The sequence below is a fragment of the Crassostrea angulata genome, chromosome 7 (genome assembly GCF_025612915.1).
Source record: "Crassostrea angulata isolate pt1a10 chromosome 7, ASM2561291v2, whole genome shotgun sequence".
NCBI lineage: Eukaryota > Metazoa > Mollusca > Bivalvia > Ostreida > Ostreidae > Magallana > Magallana angulata.
This window is the reverse complement of record NC_069117.1, coordinates 14,737,529-14,755,861: the sequence shown is the minus strand read 5'-3', so window position 1 is coordinate 14,755,861 and position 18,333 is coordinate 14,737,529. Positions and strand designations below refer to the sequence as shown.

The following is an 18,333-nucleotide window of genomic DNA, read 5'->3' as shown; positions in this document are numbered from 1 at the left end:
GAGATCGGATTAAAAAAAGAACTTCACTGTTGAGCCAAATGCATTTGTCAACTTGTGGAACCTGACATCCAATTACGCCGTTTCCCGAATAACAGGAATTTCGTGAGGAGAAAATATCTTCCCAAAACATTAACGTAATACCTGCCAAAGTCCAATCACATCTATCTGAAATTTCAATTGAATTTCTCAGACTTACCATTAAAATCAAATACTAGTACAATTCATCAAGTATCGTAATCTTTCTACGTTTTCCTTTGACGTATAAAAAAAAGATAAATAATGATGACTGTAAAATTTCAAAAAATGATTCCAGCAATTTTTTTAAAATCCAAAACAAGGTAAGTGGAGGCCGGTGAACATCGTATATATATATTCCAGAAAAATCACTTCAGATGCAAAGAGTATTTCTATGGTATCTGGATAGGGACATTGCAAAATCCCAAAAGCGCATTATGAGTCCCATCATACAACACGCCGTCACACTAACACAAATTTACACTCCATCGCGCTGTCACACAATACGATGCATGTCGCGCTTTACTCAACTTTGCGAATCCCAACATCGCAAGATGTGCTAGCGCGGCGGCGTATTGTGCAAAGTTGTGTTAGCGCAACAGCATTTTATGTGAAGTTGTGTTAGCGTGATGGCGTCACGGCGTGTTGTCTGACAATTTTTTTTTGGATTGTCTTGCCTAGATGGCGGAGTGGTTAGTGCTAGTGGGTTCCAAAGGTTGTGAATTCAAGCCCGGGCGGGGCGGATCGAATTGGAACTCAAACAAGGTGAATTCCTCTGTGCTTTATATATCTTATATCTTCAGTTTGGGCAGGTTTATATTAATTTGAGAAAAGCTAGCTACTTAGATATCCGCATGAACCACCAAAGAATGCAATTTATTATTAAAAACAAAAAAGTAGTGCGTACTTTTTAGATATCTGTACTACATAACACACTTGATTTATACACGGAAGTGGTTCGTACTGAATTACCGAAGTGACCACATGGTTTTGACACAATCTAAAAAAATATATATACATGTATATACAGTGTATAACGTATTCTCTTCCCCCTTTTGTAGTTATCCTGTGGAATTGACGTCCCATGAGAGAGTTCTCTTCTTAGTGCTGGGGTTGTTTATGAATCGCTACATCTGATCTATCAGACTAAACATAGCTTTGTGTAATAGCAAAGAGACACAAAATCGATGCAAATCGGAAGGACGCCCTACTCATGTCCAGAAATACATGCATCAATCCATTTCAAAGTTGTATTGAATCGGAAATGAAGAAGATTGGTAAATATTGTTCCATGTGGAATTTAATGGCGTTGTAAATCAGATTTCGAGTCAATGACATTTCAAGTGTTCAATGCCCTAAAATTGGATAAAATAGCAAAATCGGTGTGTCATCGCTGATGATTGCATGCTTCCAAGTTACGGAGCAAATTGTTTATCGCTTACTTATACCATCCTTCTGTCACTGACATCAAAGATACTACTGTCACTGTCAAACGTTTCTATCCTCAAAGTCAACTGTATCACCGTGAAAACGTTCGTTGTGTCACTGCTACTATGATACTGCCGTGCATCAAACTGTTCAATGTCTCGAACGACGACGCTATGCCATTGATTAGTCAGCGTATTGTTGTCATACATAGATGTACTAGTTATTTACTGCTAATACCTGTCACTGTCAACACCCATGGTTTGTCACTGTCACTGCCATCACCCATGTTTTGTCACTGTCAACACCCGTGTTTTTGTCACTGCCAACAACCACGTATATGTCACTGCCAACTCCCATGCTTTTGTCATTGTCGACATATACTTCTGTCACTGACAATAGTTTTGAAAATGGTCCATTGGATGCACGGTCAGACAGATGAGTTCACAGACCCCTGTCAACCGGTGATCAGTTTCTAAAATGTTGAGCTGTATTCAAAGATTAACGGAGCATTGATCCCGTAACAAATTCTGTTTTACTTCTGGTATCAAATTTCAATTAATGCTTGCTGGTAAATAATGCAAAATAAATTTCATTCAATATATTTAAATGCAATACTTTATTGGTTTATAACATACAACTGTTGTATTAACATAAATTTGCTGCACCCATTTTTGTACATACAAATGTAGAATTTAAAAACCAATTCAGATTTAATTTTATCACGTAAGAAGAACACTTCACTAACAACATTATGTAATAAAGGCAAGCAATGAACAATGCAAACAATGGCCAGCTGAAACAAACAGACGATGATTGCCTCCATCTAAATCCGATACAGAGTTTGTCACATTAATGGAAGCATCAAGCAAATCATGTTCAGCCATGTTAAATCATCGAATGATCTATCACTACGGTAATTGGAGATTTTATCTACAGATACTAAACCATTATCATTTTAAAACTCACAAATACAGTAAATTCAAGGTTTTTTAATGTTTCTATTACACTGGAATATTTATAACTGAGAAAGCACTTTTAGCAACGCTAATATAAATAAACATATAAGCTGGGTTTTTTCTCAATAAGATAATTATACAAAATGTAGAGGATTAATATCTTTGTAATAGTGGTTAATTGTCATAGTAACATACATGAAATACCATTGAAAAGTATTCTATTTTTTATGCACAACCAACTCAATTTCAAGAGATCATTTTGTTGTCTTAAACATGTCTCAAAGTAAGATGACATCTTGAATTTTTCATATATCATCTAAATTTTATAATTAAATAGGTTACAGAGTGACTTTGTGTGTGGTGTTTCTGTTCAAAATAAAACAAGTGTACACAAATTAAACATTAAAAAAAAACAGGACAAAACAACCAACACTGAAACTCGGAATTCCTCGAAACGCAGAAATAGAACAAAAAGTCGGTAAACACGTCACAGTTTTTTGATATTGTCAGATAATTCTTAAAAATCAACTGAAAAAAAAAATTTGAAACCCACAAACCTGTTTATCATGTCAACCTGTTTGTCTTATTTGGAATCCTAATTATAATAATGCCAAAACTATTTTTTATAATGTCATCTGGTGCCTAAGTGCATAATTACTAGTTTACTTAAAATAGAAATTATTGAAGGGCAATCATAATAACTACAAAATTTTCGAATTTCTTCATTTAAAGATATTTTAATTGATCAAAATCAAGTAGATTTGACAGATAATGCACTATTGCATTGCAGTAACTAAACAAGAACAGCTTTCAAAACACAGCAGACCACATTTCTGCTTAAAACAAATGAGTCACAAAATCCATTTTTAGCTACATATACGCATAGTAGTAGTCCTATTACAATCATTGAGGATGACATAACTTTTGTATGTACAAGTAGGCCACTGAGTAAATACAAATAATAACAAAATAATAAGCCAAGGTGGGTGTATATTAAATCCAAGCAGGAAAATTACACTTTCTTTGTTTCTCTATTGTATTTTGCTGACCGTGTATTGCATCATGCCCTTGGTCCAATGACAATTTATTTAGAAACACAAAAAAGCATTTCTAGACATGTGTTTGGTGACTCAGAATGCTCTGAATGTGCAGAAGAAAAAGGAATATTATTTGGAATATATCTGCATTTCTTTTTTAAACTTTGGGTCATATTTTGGACAGAAATGCAACAGAATCTTATAGAGAATCAAAAAAAAGAAAGAGTATTGATAATGTATCATGCCTATAAGAAACTGATACAAATAAAGGAAAAAAGAAAACAAGTTTAATCTTAAAAAATAAACAATAAGAAATAAATAAAATACAAGTAAATATAATAATACATAGTTACACCTCTATACAAAATTAACAAAGAAGTCTGATATGCAATGTTAAAAATAACTTATGCAGCACACAGTCAAGGGGACTGCATTACAGAAACAAAGGCAATACACTGTATGATGATACATGTATTTTATAGCATTGTAAACCCTAAATCTTTACTTTTTTTAAAAACATTCATAATATTGTGAAACAAGATACAATTATGCTTGCATGAATGAAATGTACATGTATTACATGTAGGCATATAGATTTATATTAGATATTTAAAACACTGTCACATTCTTCATTTGGAAAAGCTGTTTGCTACTTTACCATATTGTAAGACTTATCATAATTTGTTCTATGGACATTTACAAGTACATGTAGATAATTTCACACATTCTTAGAATTCAGTCTAGAAAAAAAAACACACTTCAGTAATTGACCAATCAGCTGTCTAATGCATCCAATACTTTGATAATCTGTTGTTTAATGATTTTAGTTGCCTCTGCTGCCTGTGGGAGCAAGAATCTGTCAATGTCTGTCACCTGGATTTCCTCTCCATCAACCGAACCATATTTAAAAGTCACAAAGTCTGGGTGTTTCCTTTTCGATGTTATTTTCACGACACTTCCTAGAGCTCGGCGTGCTTGAATGTGGGCCATGTTCTTTCTGTTTTGAATTTCTCGGAGCACATATAAATGAGTATCTGTTACCAGTAAATGGCTGCAAAAAAAGCATCCAGATTAAAAAATATTATTGTTAAACATCAAACAAGATTTAACAACCTGTGATAACTATATTCAAAATACTTTTAAATAGATAAAAATTTGTCGAAAATGAAAAAACAACCTATTTCAAACTGATGCTTGATGTGTCATAACACCCCAAATGGCCTCGCAGGAGACAAAATTTCAAATGCCAAAGTTAGAACATGTATAACATTTCATTGATTGCAGAATAAGTTATAAATCCCTCAAAATTACTCATTTTCTTTTCAGTTCAAGAGACATAACTCTGTCAAAAATCATGTTCAAACTCAATCTGTATATTCATAAAATACATCCATATATAAAATTTCAGTTGAATGTGTGCAACAGTTGTTTAGATAATGATCAAAAAGTGAATGATGACAGAATGACAGAAGGACAGAATGACATAACAGGGTCACACTATATGCCCTCACCATTTCATGGCGAGGGCATAAAAATAATATAGAATTATAAGTAGTTCTAGCTTTGTACCATTACAACAAAAGGTACTGGTTAATTGCTGATATCTGTCATGGTAATATTTTTAATGTTCTTCCACGATTGGTTGCAGCTAAATTAAATGTTTTACTGTGATTCACTTAACCTTTAGCAACATGACTCAATGAGTCAGGATGACTGACCTTGGAAACATATATCCATTCCCTATGACCTCTTGACATCTACAGGAGTACTTGATGTCCGGTTTCTTCAGCCAGACTTCTACATTTACAACCTCCTTTCTGTCATCATCTGAAGAGTTCTCACCTACGTCATCACCTACAAAACACAAAGAAGCAACCATACTACACAATCATCAGAGACAATTTAAAATTTGTTCTATTGTAAAGTATTTCAATGACTGTAGTGTAAAAATTTTACCATCGTCATCATCTCCAATAGAGAAAACATTTGCCATGTTTCTATATCTCTTGCCCACACGATCTGTATTGCTGACATGCCTGCTGAGAACAATCACAAAACAAAACATGAACTACATGTACAAGTTTTGTCCAAATATGTATCTTATAAGTGTGAAAAGACATTTCCATTCTATATGGACTCATCAGACGTTCAATGCATTTCAACAATACTGATTTTGAATTTTGAAGATCATATATTATCAAACAGATAAATGCTTATCTTGCTACATGTACAATCATTTTCATATTCTGTGGGAACTTAATAAAATCAGACATGTGCTTTGGAGTTACCTTTTTTACCTGCTTGATGGGGACATTAAAGGACTCACCTTTCTTGTGTTTGGTGTTCATTCTTTATATAATCTGTTAGCTTTTGCTTCATTACAGCTGACTTGCTTTTGACAGTAGAGGTTAATTTTCCAAAAAATGATTCCCCATTTTCTTCCTCCTGCAAATTGAGCGATTTGTGTGACACTGTAAGCTCAAGACTCTGCTACACATGTAGACCTCTGATATCATTATTGGCATATTTATATAAGGTTTCACATTGATTTTTATCAAGTAAAAATTTATTAATTTTCATTTTATCAGGAGTTGCATTCTTCATGACATCACATTCTAAATTACATCGTATGCTTTAAAGACATGAAGGTTTATCAAGGAGGAGCTAAGGAGCTTTGCTGTAATTTTTTACCTTTCCTGATCTGTGAAAATCCTCGCCATTCTCCAAATCACTAGAGTTGTGTGATGCATCGGGGTTACAGACTATGCAGTGTTTGGGATTGTGACTGGATAAGCCTTCAGAGAGTCTATCTTTTAGCAGTTCATGTAAACCTGAAAACAGAAATGTTGTGATTGTAATGCTGAATTTCAAGTTTATGATAAGGGAATTTCATGAGTGTGTGTGTATACAGTTTACAAAGATTGTGTGTACAGATTACAGAGATTCTTAAAGTGTTCTCTCTCTCTCTCTCTCTCTCTCTCATTAATGTGAAAACACACTTGAACAAGCAAAACATTTCACCAGTTTTAGTAAAATCACAATGTACCTTGCAACAATAAAAATACAGATAAATCAACTGTAGTCCAAAAATATGCAAATTTTTCACATTGTGCAAATTTTTAAACATGCAAACTTTTGAGAGAAGTTGCACATACAAAGTAGGATAAAAAAGACTTGAAGATGAGTGCAAAATTTTCATCTGTATTAATAAGATGCAAATCAACTTTAATCTAAAAGTAAATATAGTCATACATTTAAGAACTTAAACTCATGGTTAAACGATAGGGAAAATTCTTCATCTTCTGCAGTATATACCCATACCAATTCACATGCAGCATAGTAAAGTGTTTGAAACTTGTCAGAAAACTTGCTTGATATCCAGGGATGACATCTAATAAAAGTTGTCAGCCTTGCCAAAGATGAAATGTTCTGAGCAAACAGCATTCAGATTTCTTTAAAAATTTGTATTTAAGGCACACTGACAAATTTAATGCTTAAAGGCTCTATTGATTTGTTTAAATGCTTGCTTATTACTTTTTTAGGGCTAAGATTGCCTGGCATATGTTGAGCGACAAACTTTTCAATATTTTTCCCCTCATAAAAATGGGCAAAAAATAGACTTGAGTGAAAAATATCTTAGCTCTCATTCACATACATGTATAAAACTTCACCAAAAATAAAGAATCAAAATTCCTTCCTTTATAAGTTACATGTATAAGGAAGTTTAAAGGTTGTGAACAGAATGACAGATGGTCAGACAGGAAGTTAACAATATACTCCTTGAATATACTCCTCGATCATTGATCAAAACACTGACACATCTGGTGTTAAATTCGCATACTGTACATGACTGTGTAGGATTTACACCCTTTTTTGTATACTTGACATATTGTTGCTGTGCATACTTTGATAGCCTCCCTTTGCAAAGCTGACATACTGGTAGTGTTTCTGCAGGAAGTTGGCTATAACCATATGAACATACTGGTCCTCCTCCTCCCTCCCACTGCCGATAAAACACAGGTGTTCCCCTCCCGCAGCAGAGCCTGAAGTAACGAAAATCCAAGGTCAACCACCAAATAAAGCAGAAATATCAATACCATACACCTCTATTCTATCAGTATTACTATATCAAGATGTTATACTTTGATTCTGTTGCTTAAGTATAGAAGCCCTATGACTTGAGATGATATGTGATTTTTTTTCCTTAAGTTACCGTAAGTGTTTTCTATTCCTGAGCATTGGGGAAGGGATTAGAAACACATTGTGTTGGAGAAAAAACTATATACTAGTATCATTACAAACAGTAAGAGGCTCTTTACCCTTGCATATACAAATTGAATTTCATGTTAAATATTTACATTTTCCAGTGTCTTTATCTGTGATAACACTGTGAACTGATTTTGTACTATGTAGTCCAATTAATTTAAAAGACGTATTGTTGGGGCGCAAGCACGGTTTGCATACTAAATATTCTAATTTGAATTGTACAACTGCTGAAATTTATATAAATATAAGTAATAAGGAATCATTCTTTGAATATTATGAGGTGATAATTTTGGTCGGGGTGTGATCAAATCTATAATAAAGCCTTTCAGGCTTTGTTGGATTAGATCAAGCCCCAACCAAAATTATCACCTCATAATACTCAAAGAATGATTCCTTAAATAAAAATTGCTAATTGGTAGGCATAAAGCTGCAAAACTATTAGAATTTATTGATGAAATATCTCTTACTCATAAAATATTGTCCTGTACTCCAGTGAAGTTTCCTTAAACAAAGTCATAAGAAGGGGGGCATTTACAATATGTCCCCTCTCTATATCTATTTAGGCACTGACCTGAAGAGATGGACTGTTGCTTGGCAGCAAGTAATGCCTGTACTGCAGTGCTGAACTCCTTTGGGTTTTGTAGCATCTAATTGTATAAATCATCTAATTGTATAAATCAAACAAGATAACAAATCAAATCCATTAAGAATTATATCTACCGTAATACAAAATATAACATTTTTTTAAGAAATTCATTTTCATGACATCCTCTGAAAAAAAGATTGCAATCTTCTTCCTCTGACAAAGAAATCAATTTTTAAATTATAGAAAACCAATCTGCAAGTCATTAAAAAATAAACAAATCACTTACAAGGTTAGCATCCAGATGAAATGCGGTGGACAAATGTCCACTGTTGTACTGGTCAGCGGGACGACAGTCCACCACGAAATACCGAACACCATCACCCTGAACCAAAAATAACTCATTTTATTTTTATTGAATTACCAGTACTTCTTTGGGAGTTATCACCTCCACAACATACATAAAATTTTTCAAAAAATTATAAATATCAAAATTTTAATTACTTTTCACCTATTGTTTGAATTTCAAGAAGCATAATTCTGAGCTGTCATGTACCGATAACTAATCATTTTAGAAATTAGAAATTCATGTAAACAAATAGTTTTTAAGATAAAACATGTACTTACCCCTGCGAGGTTGTTGTTTTGGAGAAGTTCTGCCACAGACACAGGTAAACACAATGCCTGTGAAACTTGTAGATCCTCTTTTTTTCCAGGTATCAAATTATTACCAAATAATGGACTCTGGTAATCCTGCAAAACAAAATCCATTATCTGTACAGGTTACTCATTTTATCAACATCCACAAATGAGCTAAATATTATATAGAATGCATGTGAAAATGATCTAAATGTATCTTGAGAATAAATCAAACTGAGAAAACTATGGCATGTCCAATTCACAAAAATGAGCTAAACATAGTTTAACAGTTGATTAACTACATGTATGTTTATCAACAGTAAACTACAGTTTACAAAGCATAAACTATGTAAACCACATAGTTAATGATTTGTTCTCTCTAGTTTTCACCAGTAACACCATATTTAATGTTGGAAACTATAGTTTATGAATGCTAATCTACATGTATGTTTATCTGTCTGTAAATAAACATTTATGATAGATTTTGCTGATAAATATAGACAAACACCTGTAAACTATAGTCTCATTCCTTAACTATAGTTAGGAGCTGTTAATCTTAATTTAATCATGTATATCAGGCATAATGTTAATTACAGTTTTGAATTGTTAACTGTAGTTTACAAATGGTGAAACCATATATATCAGATAAACTACATGTATGTTTTGCAATTGCAAAGGATTGTTTTCAGTGTTAATAATAGTATACTCTTCTGAAACAGATTACTGGTAACAATGGTCTACTGATATGAAATATAGATTAACATCATTAACTATGGTTTACAGTCCATACACTGTGAAACTTATGTTTAGCTAATTTTTGCAAATTTGGCATGCCATATTACACATATCATTTTATAATATACTGTATATTGTGGTCTGGTTAATATTTCTAAACATAACTTTAAGTAGGAAAACTGTTTCATACACAAAATAAATCCATGATTAAAAACTCAGAAAAATAATTCATTCATTGTAGTAATCTTTACCCTTCTAAACGACTGTGGGGTTTTAGAAGCGTAGTATTGTGCTAAAGCACAGAAGTCCTCAATGTCTTCAGCCTCCAGTCCTGATGGAAAGGATGCCAGCATTTCTGTATGAAAGGGGAAAATATTATACTACATGTATCATGTAGGTTAAGTTTTATTCATACAGGTAATGGTATTGTTGAATTCAGTCTTCTGTTACCTGCAATTGATTGTTTGGACTCCAATTCTCCAGTCAATATCTGATCTCTGAAAAAGATAGTGATACCAATATAACAGACAAGTGAATGAATAAATGAAAAATTATATTTTTTTGGGGAGACCTAGACAAACTTGTTCTGCTACAAAAAAGGTTCACCAGATTCTGAGTACCAACCTTGCATTTACCAAAATGACAAGAGCCATGAAAAAAGTTAGAAACTGGTCCCCATGTTGAAAGTACACATCCCACATCACTTGTATAACTTGTAGGTCGCATGGTGCAGAAAACAAACTTCTGAACTACAAAGCAATTTAAATAAAAATTAATAATATGAAAAATATATTTTCTCTTTCTCAGCACTAATGAAATACATGAAACTACATGTATAAATGCTCAATCTGCTTTTGAAATGTTAGGCAATGATTTGTACATGTATATGAATTTTCATATCTATAACCTATATTATACTGTGTATATTGAATCTAGTTTAAAGGGGCACGGTCACGATTTTGGTCAAAAATTATTTTTTCAATTTGAATGTTTACAATGCTTCAGTTAAGCATTTTCAATAGGCAACCAAAAGTTGAGTGTCGTTTGTTAAGTTATAAGCGAGTTGCAGAGCTTATAATTCTCCGCTATGTAAACAAAGCTTTTGTTTACATTTTGAATGTTGAAGTGAAAATTCCAGTCTTAGACCTAAAATGAATTTGTTTATCGTAAGGAACTGTTTATTTATGCTTAAAATGAATAAGAAGATAGAAAAATCAGCTTGAAAAAGATTTTTTACCGGTATATTGAACCTATGTAAACAAAAACAGGGCACGAGCCTTGTTTACATGACAAAGAATTGTGAGCCCTGTATCTTGCTTAAAACTCCTCAACTGGCACCCAAATTTCATTTGATCATTATAAATGCATTCCTATAGCATTGTAAATAATAAAAACAAAAAAATAAAATTTGATCAAAATCGTGACCATGCCCCTTTAAAGTTCTTTATCATATTGATTTTTACTTCTTTATTTTGTAACAGTGTGTTCTTCTTTGTAAATCAACTAATCAATAAAAGAATCAAGGAAATCATGACACAGAAAAACCAAAGTTTGTGACCACTATACATACATTAAATAATTCTTCTGACAACACAAGCACTTAGTCTAACAAAATCACTGCCTTAGGCTAAACACTATGCAATGGAGAAATAACATTTCACAATAACATGTTACATGCACAAAAACATGTAACATGCACTAGTTACCCAGGAGTGACAGTAGAGGTCGGGTAGTATCCTCTTCGTGTCCAGGAAAGAGCTCAGCTCGGGGTCATGGTACTGTAGAAGCAAGCGAAACAGGTGGAAAGGTTTTCCTCCCTTCACACAATCTCTGTCAAAATAAAATCAATCTTTGATCTTCCTTAAAACTAGATTTGTCGTAATGCCATGAATATCACCACAGGCAACAAAATTGTCAAATGTCATATTTAGTTTAACATTTATTTGCACAGAAGATTGTTGTTTGCTTTTTTTTTTGGTTCAAAGGGCATAATTCTACTAAAAATCATCAGACTTGTACAAAATTTGAACTTGACCAGTATTTTCTTGTAAAATACAGTTATATCTGCATATGTAATTTCAACTTTATAAATAGTTCAAAAGTTAGTGCAGGAAAACTGGAAAATTCTTCTTTTTTTCTAAGTTCAAGGGGAATAACTCTGTCAAGAATCATCAGAGCTAGACCCAATTTAAAATTGACCGGCATATTACTATGACATATCCATATATCAAATTTGAGTTGAATGTGTGCAACAGTTGCCGACATCATGAACACAAATAATGGAAATGATGCCCCAGGCAATTATATGTTGGAGGCATAAAAATCTATGCAAAGTATCTTTGCTCTTATTTTGCATAGATCACATTTTTAAATCTCTAGTGCTGTTAAAATTGAAATTGAAGGACTACTGGTATGCAAAAAACGTTGGCTTTACATGTAATTGTTTACCCTAAAAAGGAGCCATATTCAAATTTTGTTTGTATCATATACCTGGTTGTCTAGATGCAATTTTATACTAACAAGAATAGAATTCCTGGGTCCCCCGCCGGTCAGGCAAACTAGTATCAAGTCTATCGACCAAGGCTGGTTTTCGAACTTGACCAAGGTATTAGTGGTATAAACATTTGGTATAAATTTAATGAAAATCTGTCAAAATTTGTAGGCATGAGAGCGCTTACAAGGTCAATTTTTGGATAAAACGGAGTCATTATTGTGGTCAAAGTCCCATAACTACAACAGAAAGTATCGACCAATGCTGATTTTCAAACTTGACCAAGGTATTAGTGGTATAAACATTTGGTATAAATTTGATGAAAATCCGTCAAAATTTGTAGGCATGAGAGCGCTTACAAGGTCAATTTTTGGATAAAACGGGGTCATGATTGTGGTCAAAGTCCCATAACTCCAACAAAAAGTATCGACCAATGCTGATTTTCGAACTTGACCAAGGTATTAGTGGTATAAACATTTGGTATAAATTTGATGAAAATCCGTCAAAATTTGTAGGCATGAGAGCGCTTACAAGGTCAATTTTTTGATAAAACGAAGTCATTATTGTGGTCAAAGTCCCATAACTCCTACAAAAAGTATCGACCAATGCTGATGTTCGAACTTGACCAAGGTATTAGTGGTATAAACATTTGGTATAAATTTAATGAAAATCCGTCAAAATTTGTAGGCATGAGAGCGCTTACAAGGTCAATTTTTTGATAAAACGGAGTCATTATTGTGGTCATAGTCCCATAACTCCAACAAAAAGTATCGACCAATGCTGATTTTCGAACTCGACCAAGGTATTAGTGGTATAAACATTTGGTATAAATTTAATGAAAATCCTTCAAAATTTGTAGGCATGAGAGCGCTTACAAGGTCAATTTTTTGATAAAACGGAGTCATTATTGTGGTCAAAGTCCCATAACTCCAACAAAAAGTATCGACCAATGCTGATTTTCGAACTTGACCAAGATAATAGTGATATAAACATTTGGTATAAATTTAATGAAAATCCGGCAAAATTTGTTGGCATGAGAGCGCTTACAAAAAAGTGTGACGGACGGACGCACGGACACACGGACGCACGGACCCACGGACACACGGACCCACGGACCCACGAACACACGGACCCACGGACACACGGACGGACGCCCGGCATTTCTATGTCCCCGCACCGCGTTGCGGCGGGGGACAAAAAGAGATGTTATTTTACTACATCTCTCCATCTTCCCTTTGAATTAAAAGTCTATAGGGATTTTGCTATGCAACAGACATAAAAGTACCCGGACAATATCGTTGAAAAAACTGTGAAGTATTCCAAGTGACTTCTGAGTGGAGAAAAATTGTCAACATTTCCCATCATAAATTTCTGGAAAAAATTTGTTTTCATTTGTGTGAATTTCTCTAGGTGAAAATGTAGATGAGCCAGAGGTGTCAATGAAGGAATCTTTCATTTTTTCTCGTTCATTGGTTTCAATTGTACATCTTTCACAGGTATTTTTGTAAAAATTGAAAAGAAAAAAAGTGGCGGAAACATTAACTTTGGGCACAGCATAGACTCATGTAACATTTATCCTTGAAATATTATTCAAAACCTTCATATTTACCTAGGAATGAACTTGTTCACTATGGAATAAAAGCAGTTGTAAATCTGGGCTCTTCTTAATTTAAGAGCTAACAGTGGCTGTATGACTTCAAGCCATCCATTCTCTGATGAATATTTTTCATTTCTGGATTTTGAAAAAAATGTCACAATAGATTCTAGATCACTGACTATTGACACCTTGTCTTCCTCTTCATTGCCCAGCTTGTCTGTAACAAATAAAGCAAAAAATACTGTAACTATTTCATTCTATCAATTTTCTTTAATCTGGAAGGTGCCATCTTTGCTAGCTAAGGGTTTTCAGTCCATGTTTATGGGGAGTGGTGTGGACTGAAAAAAATTGGCTAGCAAAGATGGGAAGGTGCTAATTATCTTGTATAAATTTAGTAAAATCTGACATGTTCCTCAATATAATATAATTACTACGCCAGTTTGAAATTTTTGGTATCTTTGGTTTTTTTGTTTGATAATAAAGTTACAAAAGTAACTGTCACATTATGACCATACCAACTAGAGCTCTGCAATCTTCTCTGATAATTCCTTGTTCATCCAGATCATACAGTCCATCAAATGCACTGAGAGCATCCCCTTTATTTTGGACATTAAGGCAGATCTGAAATGACCAATATAATATTGTATGTTATAAAAAAGAATGACCAACTTTAGTTTGATTTGACCCACCATTAAGTCTTAAACCTAAAAAAAAATTTCTACGTATCGATAGTTGTAAAAATGTACTATAACTTCCAGGCTTAGGTTATTTGTGTTTGTACCAATGAAATCTATGATATCAAAATACAGTCAAACACAGTTATAGTGAACACGCTTATAATATATTGACGTTTACAGCAAAGTGATTTTCATTCCTTGTGAATTAATTACGTTTTAACTTTTATACTTGACAGATATAATGAATTACGTTTATAATGAAGCAAAATTGCCTGTCCCTGGCATTTCGTTATAAGCGTGTTTTACTGTATTTAATCATGTAATGTAATTTGCAACAAACATATCACAAAGAAGACCGTCTCCTAAAATATTTCTAAAATGTCACAAGGTTTTAAAGAAAGATACTTAAACAAATTGCACAATTTTTCACACTGTCTCAAGCCACATTACAGTCAATAAACTACCGGTAATAAATATTCATTACCTGCCAAACCTCTGCTCTCAGATGATCAGGAACAGTCCGACATTTACAGATATTTCTTATAGTTCCAAAATCACAGCTTTCAACTAGTGCTGTTTCAAGGTCTGTTACCCTATAAACAATAAGAAATAATTCAGCATACAATACTTATCAACATAGCCAATTTTTTAAGGGACATAGACAAGACATGAGCTCAAAAATTTTTAATATTTTTTCCTTTTATTTTTAATTATAGAATGTTTAACATTGGCATTTCCAATGCTTCAGCAAAACATGACTGTCATTAGACAAGAAGTTACATGTGTGAAACAGAGTTCAGAATTGTTTGTTTCATTGGACACAAATGTTTGAGTCTTCTTTGTATTTACATATGTGTTACATTGGTAAAAGTTTCATTCAAATCTTGCTTATTCTTGTTTACCAGCATAAAGTTTTATGAACATGAAGACTTTATCTTGTTTGTCACAATTAAGTTATTTTGTTTAAGGCATGGTTATAGCTGTACTTATTATTTGTAAACAAAAATAAGTTAACATAAAAGAGAATTACAAGCTTTGTATCTTGCTTGTAACTTGACTTCTGGCATAGAAATTTTTGTAACGCAATTGAAATGTCCAAGGTCATCTTACTAGACATTACCACTAATTATTGAAAATAAGATTTTTAAAATTTGAGCTAAAAGTGCATCTAACTATGTTCCCTTTAGGTACTATTAACATTAAAGGGTGATCTAAAAGAAGCATGGGACGTATTGCCTGTGATGTCTTGCTTTACCTTTTCACAGATATTTTATTATCCAAACAGTTATTTGAGAAATTATTCATGAAATAATTAGGGCTGCTTATTACAAGTAAGCTGAATAAAATGTGCAAAACAATAACTCCAATGAAGTTTTAATTATCTATTAAATCCCTTTCTTAAAGGGGCATGGTCAGGATTTTAGTCAAATTCAATTTTACTGTTTTTATTATTTTATACAATGCTTTACTTTAGGAATGTATTTCTAATGATCATGTGAGATTTGAGAGTCAAGGATAAAGTTATAAGCAAGATACAAGGCTCAGAATTCTTTATCATGTAAACAAGGCTTGCGCCCTGTTTTTGTTTACATGTCCCACATTGTTTATAATATATAAAACATCCGAAAATAAGGTAATATCTCTATAATAAAACATATATAATAAAACATAGGCTGAAACAGCTAAGGACGTAACTACTAAGGGCCGTAGCTACTAGGGTCCGAACATATCGAGGGTTAAACGTGGGAAAGGCCGAAACGACTAAAAATCTTTTAATAGGCAACCAAAATTTGAGTATCATCTGTTGAGTTATAAGTCAGTTACAGAGTTAACAATTCTTTGCTATGTAAACAAAGCTTTAATTTGTTTGTTTATAACATTTTGAATACTGAAGTACAAATTCCAGATACAGACCTAAAACGAATGAGTGAAACATTAGGAACTGTTTATTTGTGCTTAAAATGAATAAAAAGATAGACAAATCAGCTTGAAAAAGATTTTTTACTGGTATTTTGAACCTACGTCCTGTGAGATTATTGAACAATTTTGTGAAATTTTTGGAAGGTGGTGTGAAGCAGTCAAGGTTTGTTTTCAGAAGAGCAGATAATTGATTTTTTTTTAAAATAAATCTTGACAATGTTTTAATTATCCTACATCATATAAGTACATGTATTAATCAGCTCGTTAAATTTTATTGTATGTCGTTTCTGTATGTATTTTGTTAGAGTCATATTTCTTTGTAAGGATTTTAAAATTTGCTATTCTCGTTGCCTTTTTACCGATGATTTCAATACACTTGCATGGACAGAGATGTTTATTATTCATTTTTTGATAACATAATTGCACTCAACACGCAATGATCCGAAACACAGGTAACGGGTAAACTAATGAAGCTACTGCTCCAGACACATGTGTATCTGGGGTATGTATACACATGGTATATGGGTCTGGTGAACAAAAGGGGAGGTTCACACCTCTTGACTGGTAAATTGATTTCTGTATAATTAACTACTCGAATATTATCAGATAAAACCAAAAAATAAATGAGACTGTGTAAAATCAGGCGTTTATTATACCTAATTCATGTGTATAGTCCATCAATCAATGTTTAAAGAAACAAGCATTTGACTTTATCGAAAAGTAATTAATGTTCAAATGTTCAAAATAAATGTGTTTGATACTGTTTTTTTTTAATGGAGTGTGTGCCCCATATATTCAAAAAAGCAAATTTGAAATAATGGTATATGTAAAGTATATTGGAAATTCTTTAAAATACCTGGGACGTTTATAACTTTATACTTATATATTATATCCATGATTTTACCAGATATATCGTTATAAAACCTATCTTGAAATTATTCTAGAATTGTTATTTGTACTTAATAACCCTGATCTGATCATATTTACGACAGAGTTCTTAAAACCCCGAGACCCGTTTTTGACCGGCCATTTCCGAGAGTATGTAAAAATCAATGTTTATTTTCTTTAAATCTAAATTTTAAAAATGCCTTACTGAAGCATCGTAAACATTAAAATCGGACAAGTAATTTTAGACCAAAATCGTGATCATGCCCCTTTAAAGACCACAGAAATTGACTCTGATTTTTTTATTTTCTGGGTTTTTTACTGTTGCTTTTCTTTTGATATGTTACTTCATGATAAAATTGTATTAAAGTAAATTTAAACACCTTTCTATGCCGGAATTCTCACTTCACAATAAAAGTAAATATTTGGAGGAGACACACAAATATAACAATTTTTAGAGAAACAAACCACCAAAGATGGGACAGAATTTCTGAGCATGATTTATAAAGAACTGCCCAAAAATTTAGTGAAGTCAGAATATCAAGTTCATTAGTTTGGCCGAATCTGAACCAAGACTTATTGGTCCCTTGTATATCTAAAGAATATCAGTTGGCCTATATCCATCGGTTGTACAGGAAGCATATATGTATATCAAGAATGGAATCGTATTTAATTGACTGACAAATATTTAATAAATCCCGATTAAATTAATTGATTCATTTATAACACCTATTTATAAAGTTTATTGGAAAAAATGTAACTGGTCACATGATCAAACAGACCTGTCAAAATTTGCATGACCAATAAGCTTAAAGCTATGCGTGAAAAAATAATTAGGTTGTTTCAAATTTTACAAAGACTGCTTTGAAGAGATATTCTGTGATATATTGGGGGTTTGATCAAAGAAAACGATGAAAAATCACAGTTAACCACTTTACCAGCTAGTGTCATCAATTCCGTCCGCCATGTTTTTGACGTGTTGTCGTAAATTGAAATGTAAGGTGTCGTAAAATATTTCTATTTCCTTTATCAAATAAAATATACGTAAAAATATTCAAATAATGCATCTTAAGTGATAAGTGTTATAGATATATATGTTTGTTC

General features: G+C 32.8%; 2 protein-coding genes and 1 long non-coding RNA gene across 13 annotated transcripts in view; 2 read left to right on the top strand and 1 right to left on the bottom strand.

Moving 5' to 3' along the window:
* Nucleotides 1-534: 534 nt before the first annotated feature.
* Nucleotides 535-3,659, top strand: LOC128155473 (uncharacterized). The gene is made up of 2 exons (XR_008239607.1): nucleotides 535-780; nucleotides 1,077-3,659. It is a non-coding gene; the product is annotated as an uncharacterized LOC128155473 (long non-coding RNA).
* Nucleotides 2,413-18,240, bottom strand: LOC128155470 (TBC1 domain family member 23-like). 2 transcript variants are annotated; one of them, XM_052817185.1, is made up of 17 exons: nucleotides 18,168-18,240; nucleotides 14,909-15,017; nucleotides 14,263-14,368; nucleotides 13,760-13,964; nucleotides 11,366-11,489; nucleotides 10,284-10,408; nucleotides 10,110-10,156; nucleotides 9,911-10,014; nucleotides 8,913-9,038; nucleotides 8,575-8,670; nucleotides 8,274-8,349; nucleotides 7,342-7,479; nucleotides 6,128-6,267; nucleotides 5,763-5,881; nucleotides 5,393-5,475; nucleotides 5,155-5,290; nucleotides 2,413-4,487 (listed from the first exon to the last, which is right to left on the bottom strand). In XM_052817185.1, exons 1-17 carry the CDS (start codon nucleotides 18,194-18,196, stop codon nucleotides 4,211-4,213), a joined length of 2,040 nt encoding a protein of 679 aa, XP_052673145.1. In that variant the 5' UTR covers nucleotides 18,197-18,240; the 3' UTR covers nucleotides 2,413-4,210. The 2 variants fall into 2 exon arrangements, with proteins under 2 accessions (XP_052673145.1, XP_052673146.1); XM_052817186.1 differs by having other exon boundaries at nucleotides 5,393-5,472.
* LOC128155468 (E3 ubiquitin-protein ligase CBL-B-like) overlaps nucleotides 17,341-18,333 on the top strand; it is a 33,832-nt gene continuing 32,839 nt past the window's right edge. For 3 of the 10 annotated variants that reach the window (XM_052817176.1, XM_052817183.1, XM_052817180.1), the window contains exon 1: nucleotides 17,349-18,225. The gene's annotated coding sequence lies outside the window, so the exon portion shown is untranslated. Of the gene's footprint in view, nucleotides 18,226-18,333 lie in introns of all 10 variants that reach the window. The other 7 variants (XM_052817178.1, XM_052817175.1, XM_052817184.1 and 4 more) reach the window with 5 other exon arrangements.

What these genes read in the sequence shown, in the direction of transcription:
- LOC128155470 (XM_052817185.1), bottom strand. Translation starts at nt 18,196, where the DNA reads ATGGCGGACGGAATTGATGACACTAGCTG. An exon ending in GGAATTGATGACACTAGCTG is followed by an intron (nt 15,018 to 18,167) that starts GTAAAGTGGTTA and finishes TATTGTTTATAG; the next exon opens with GGTAACAGACCTTGAAACAG. An exon ending in GCAACAGTCCATCTCTTCAG is followed by an intron (nt 7,480 to 8,273) that starts GTCAGTGCCTAA and finishes TCGTTACTTCAG; the next exon opens with GCTCTGCTGCGGGAGGGGAA.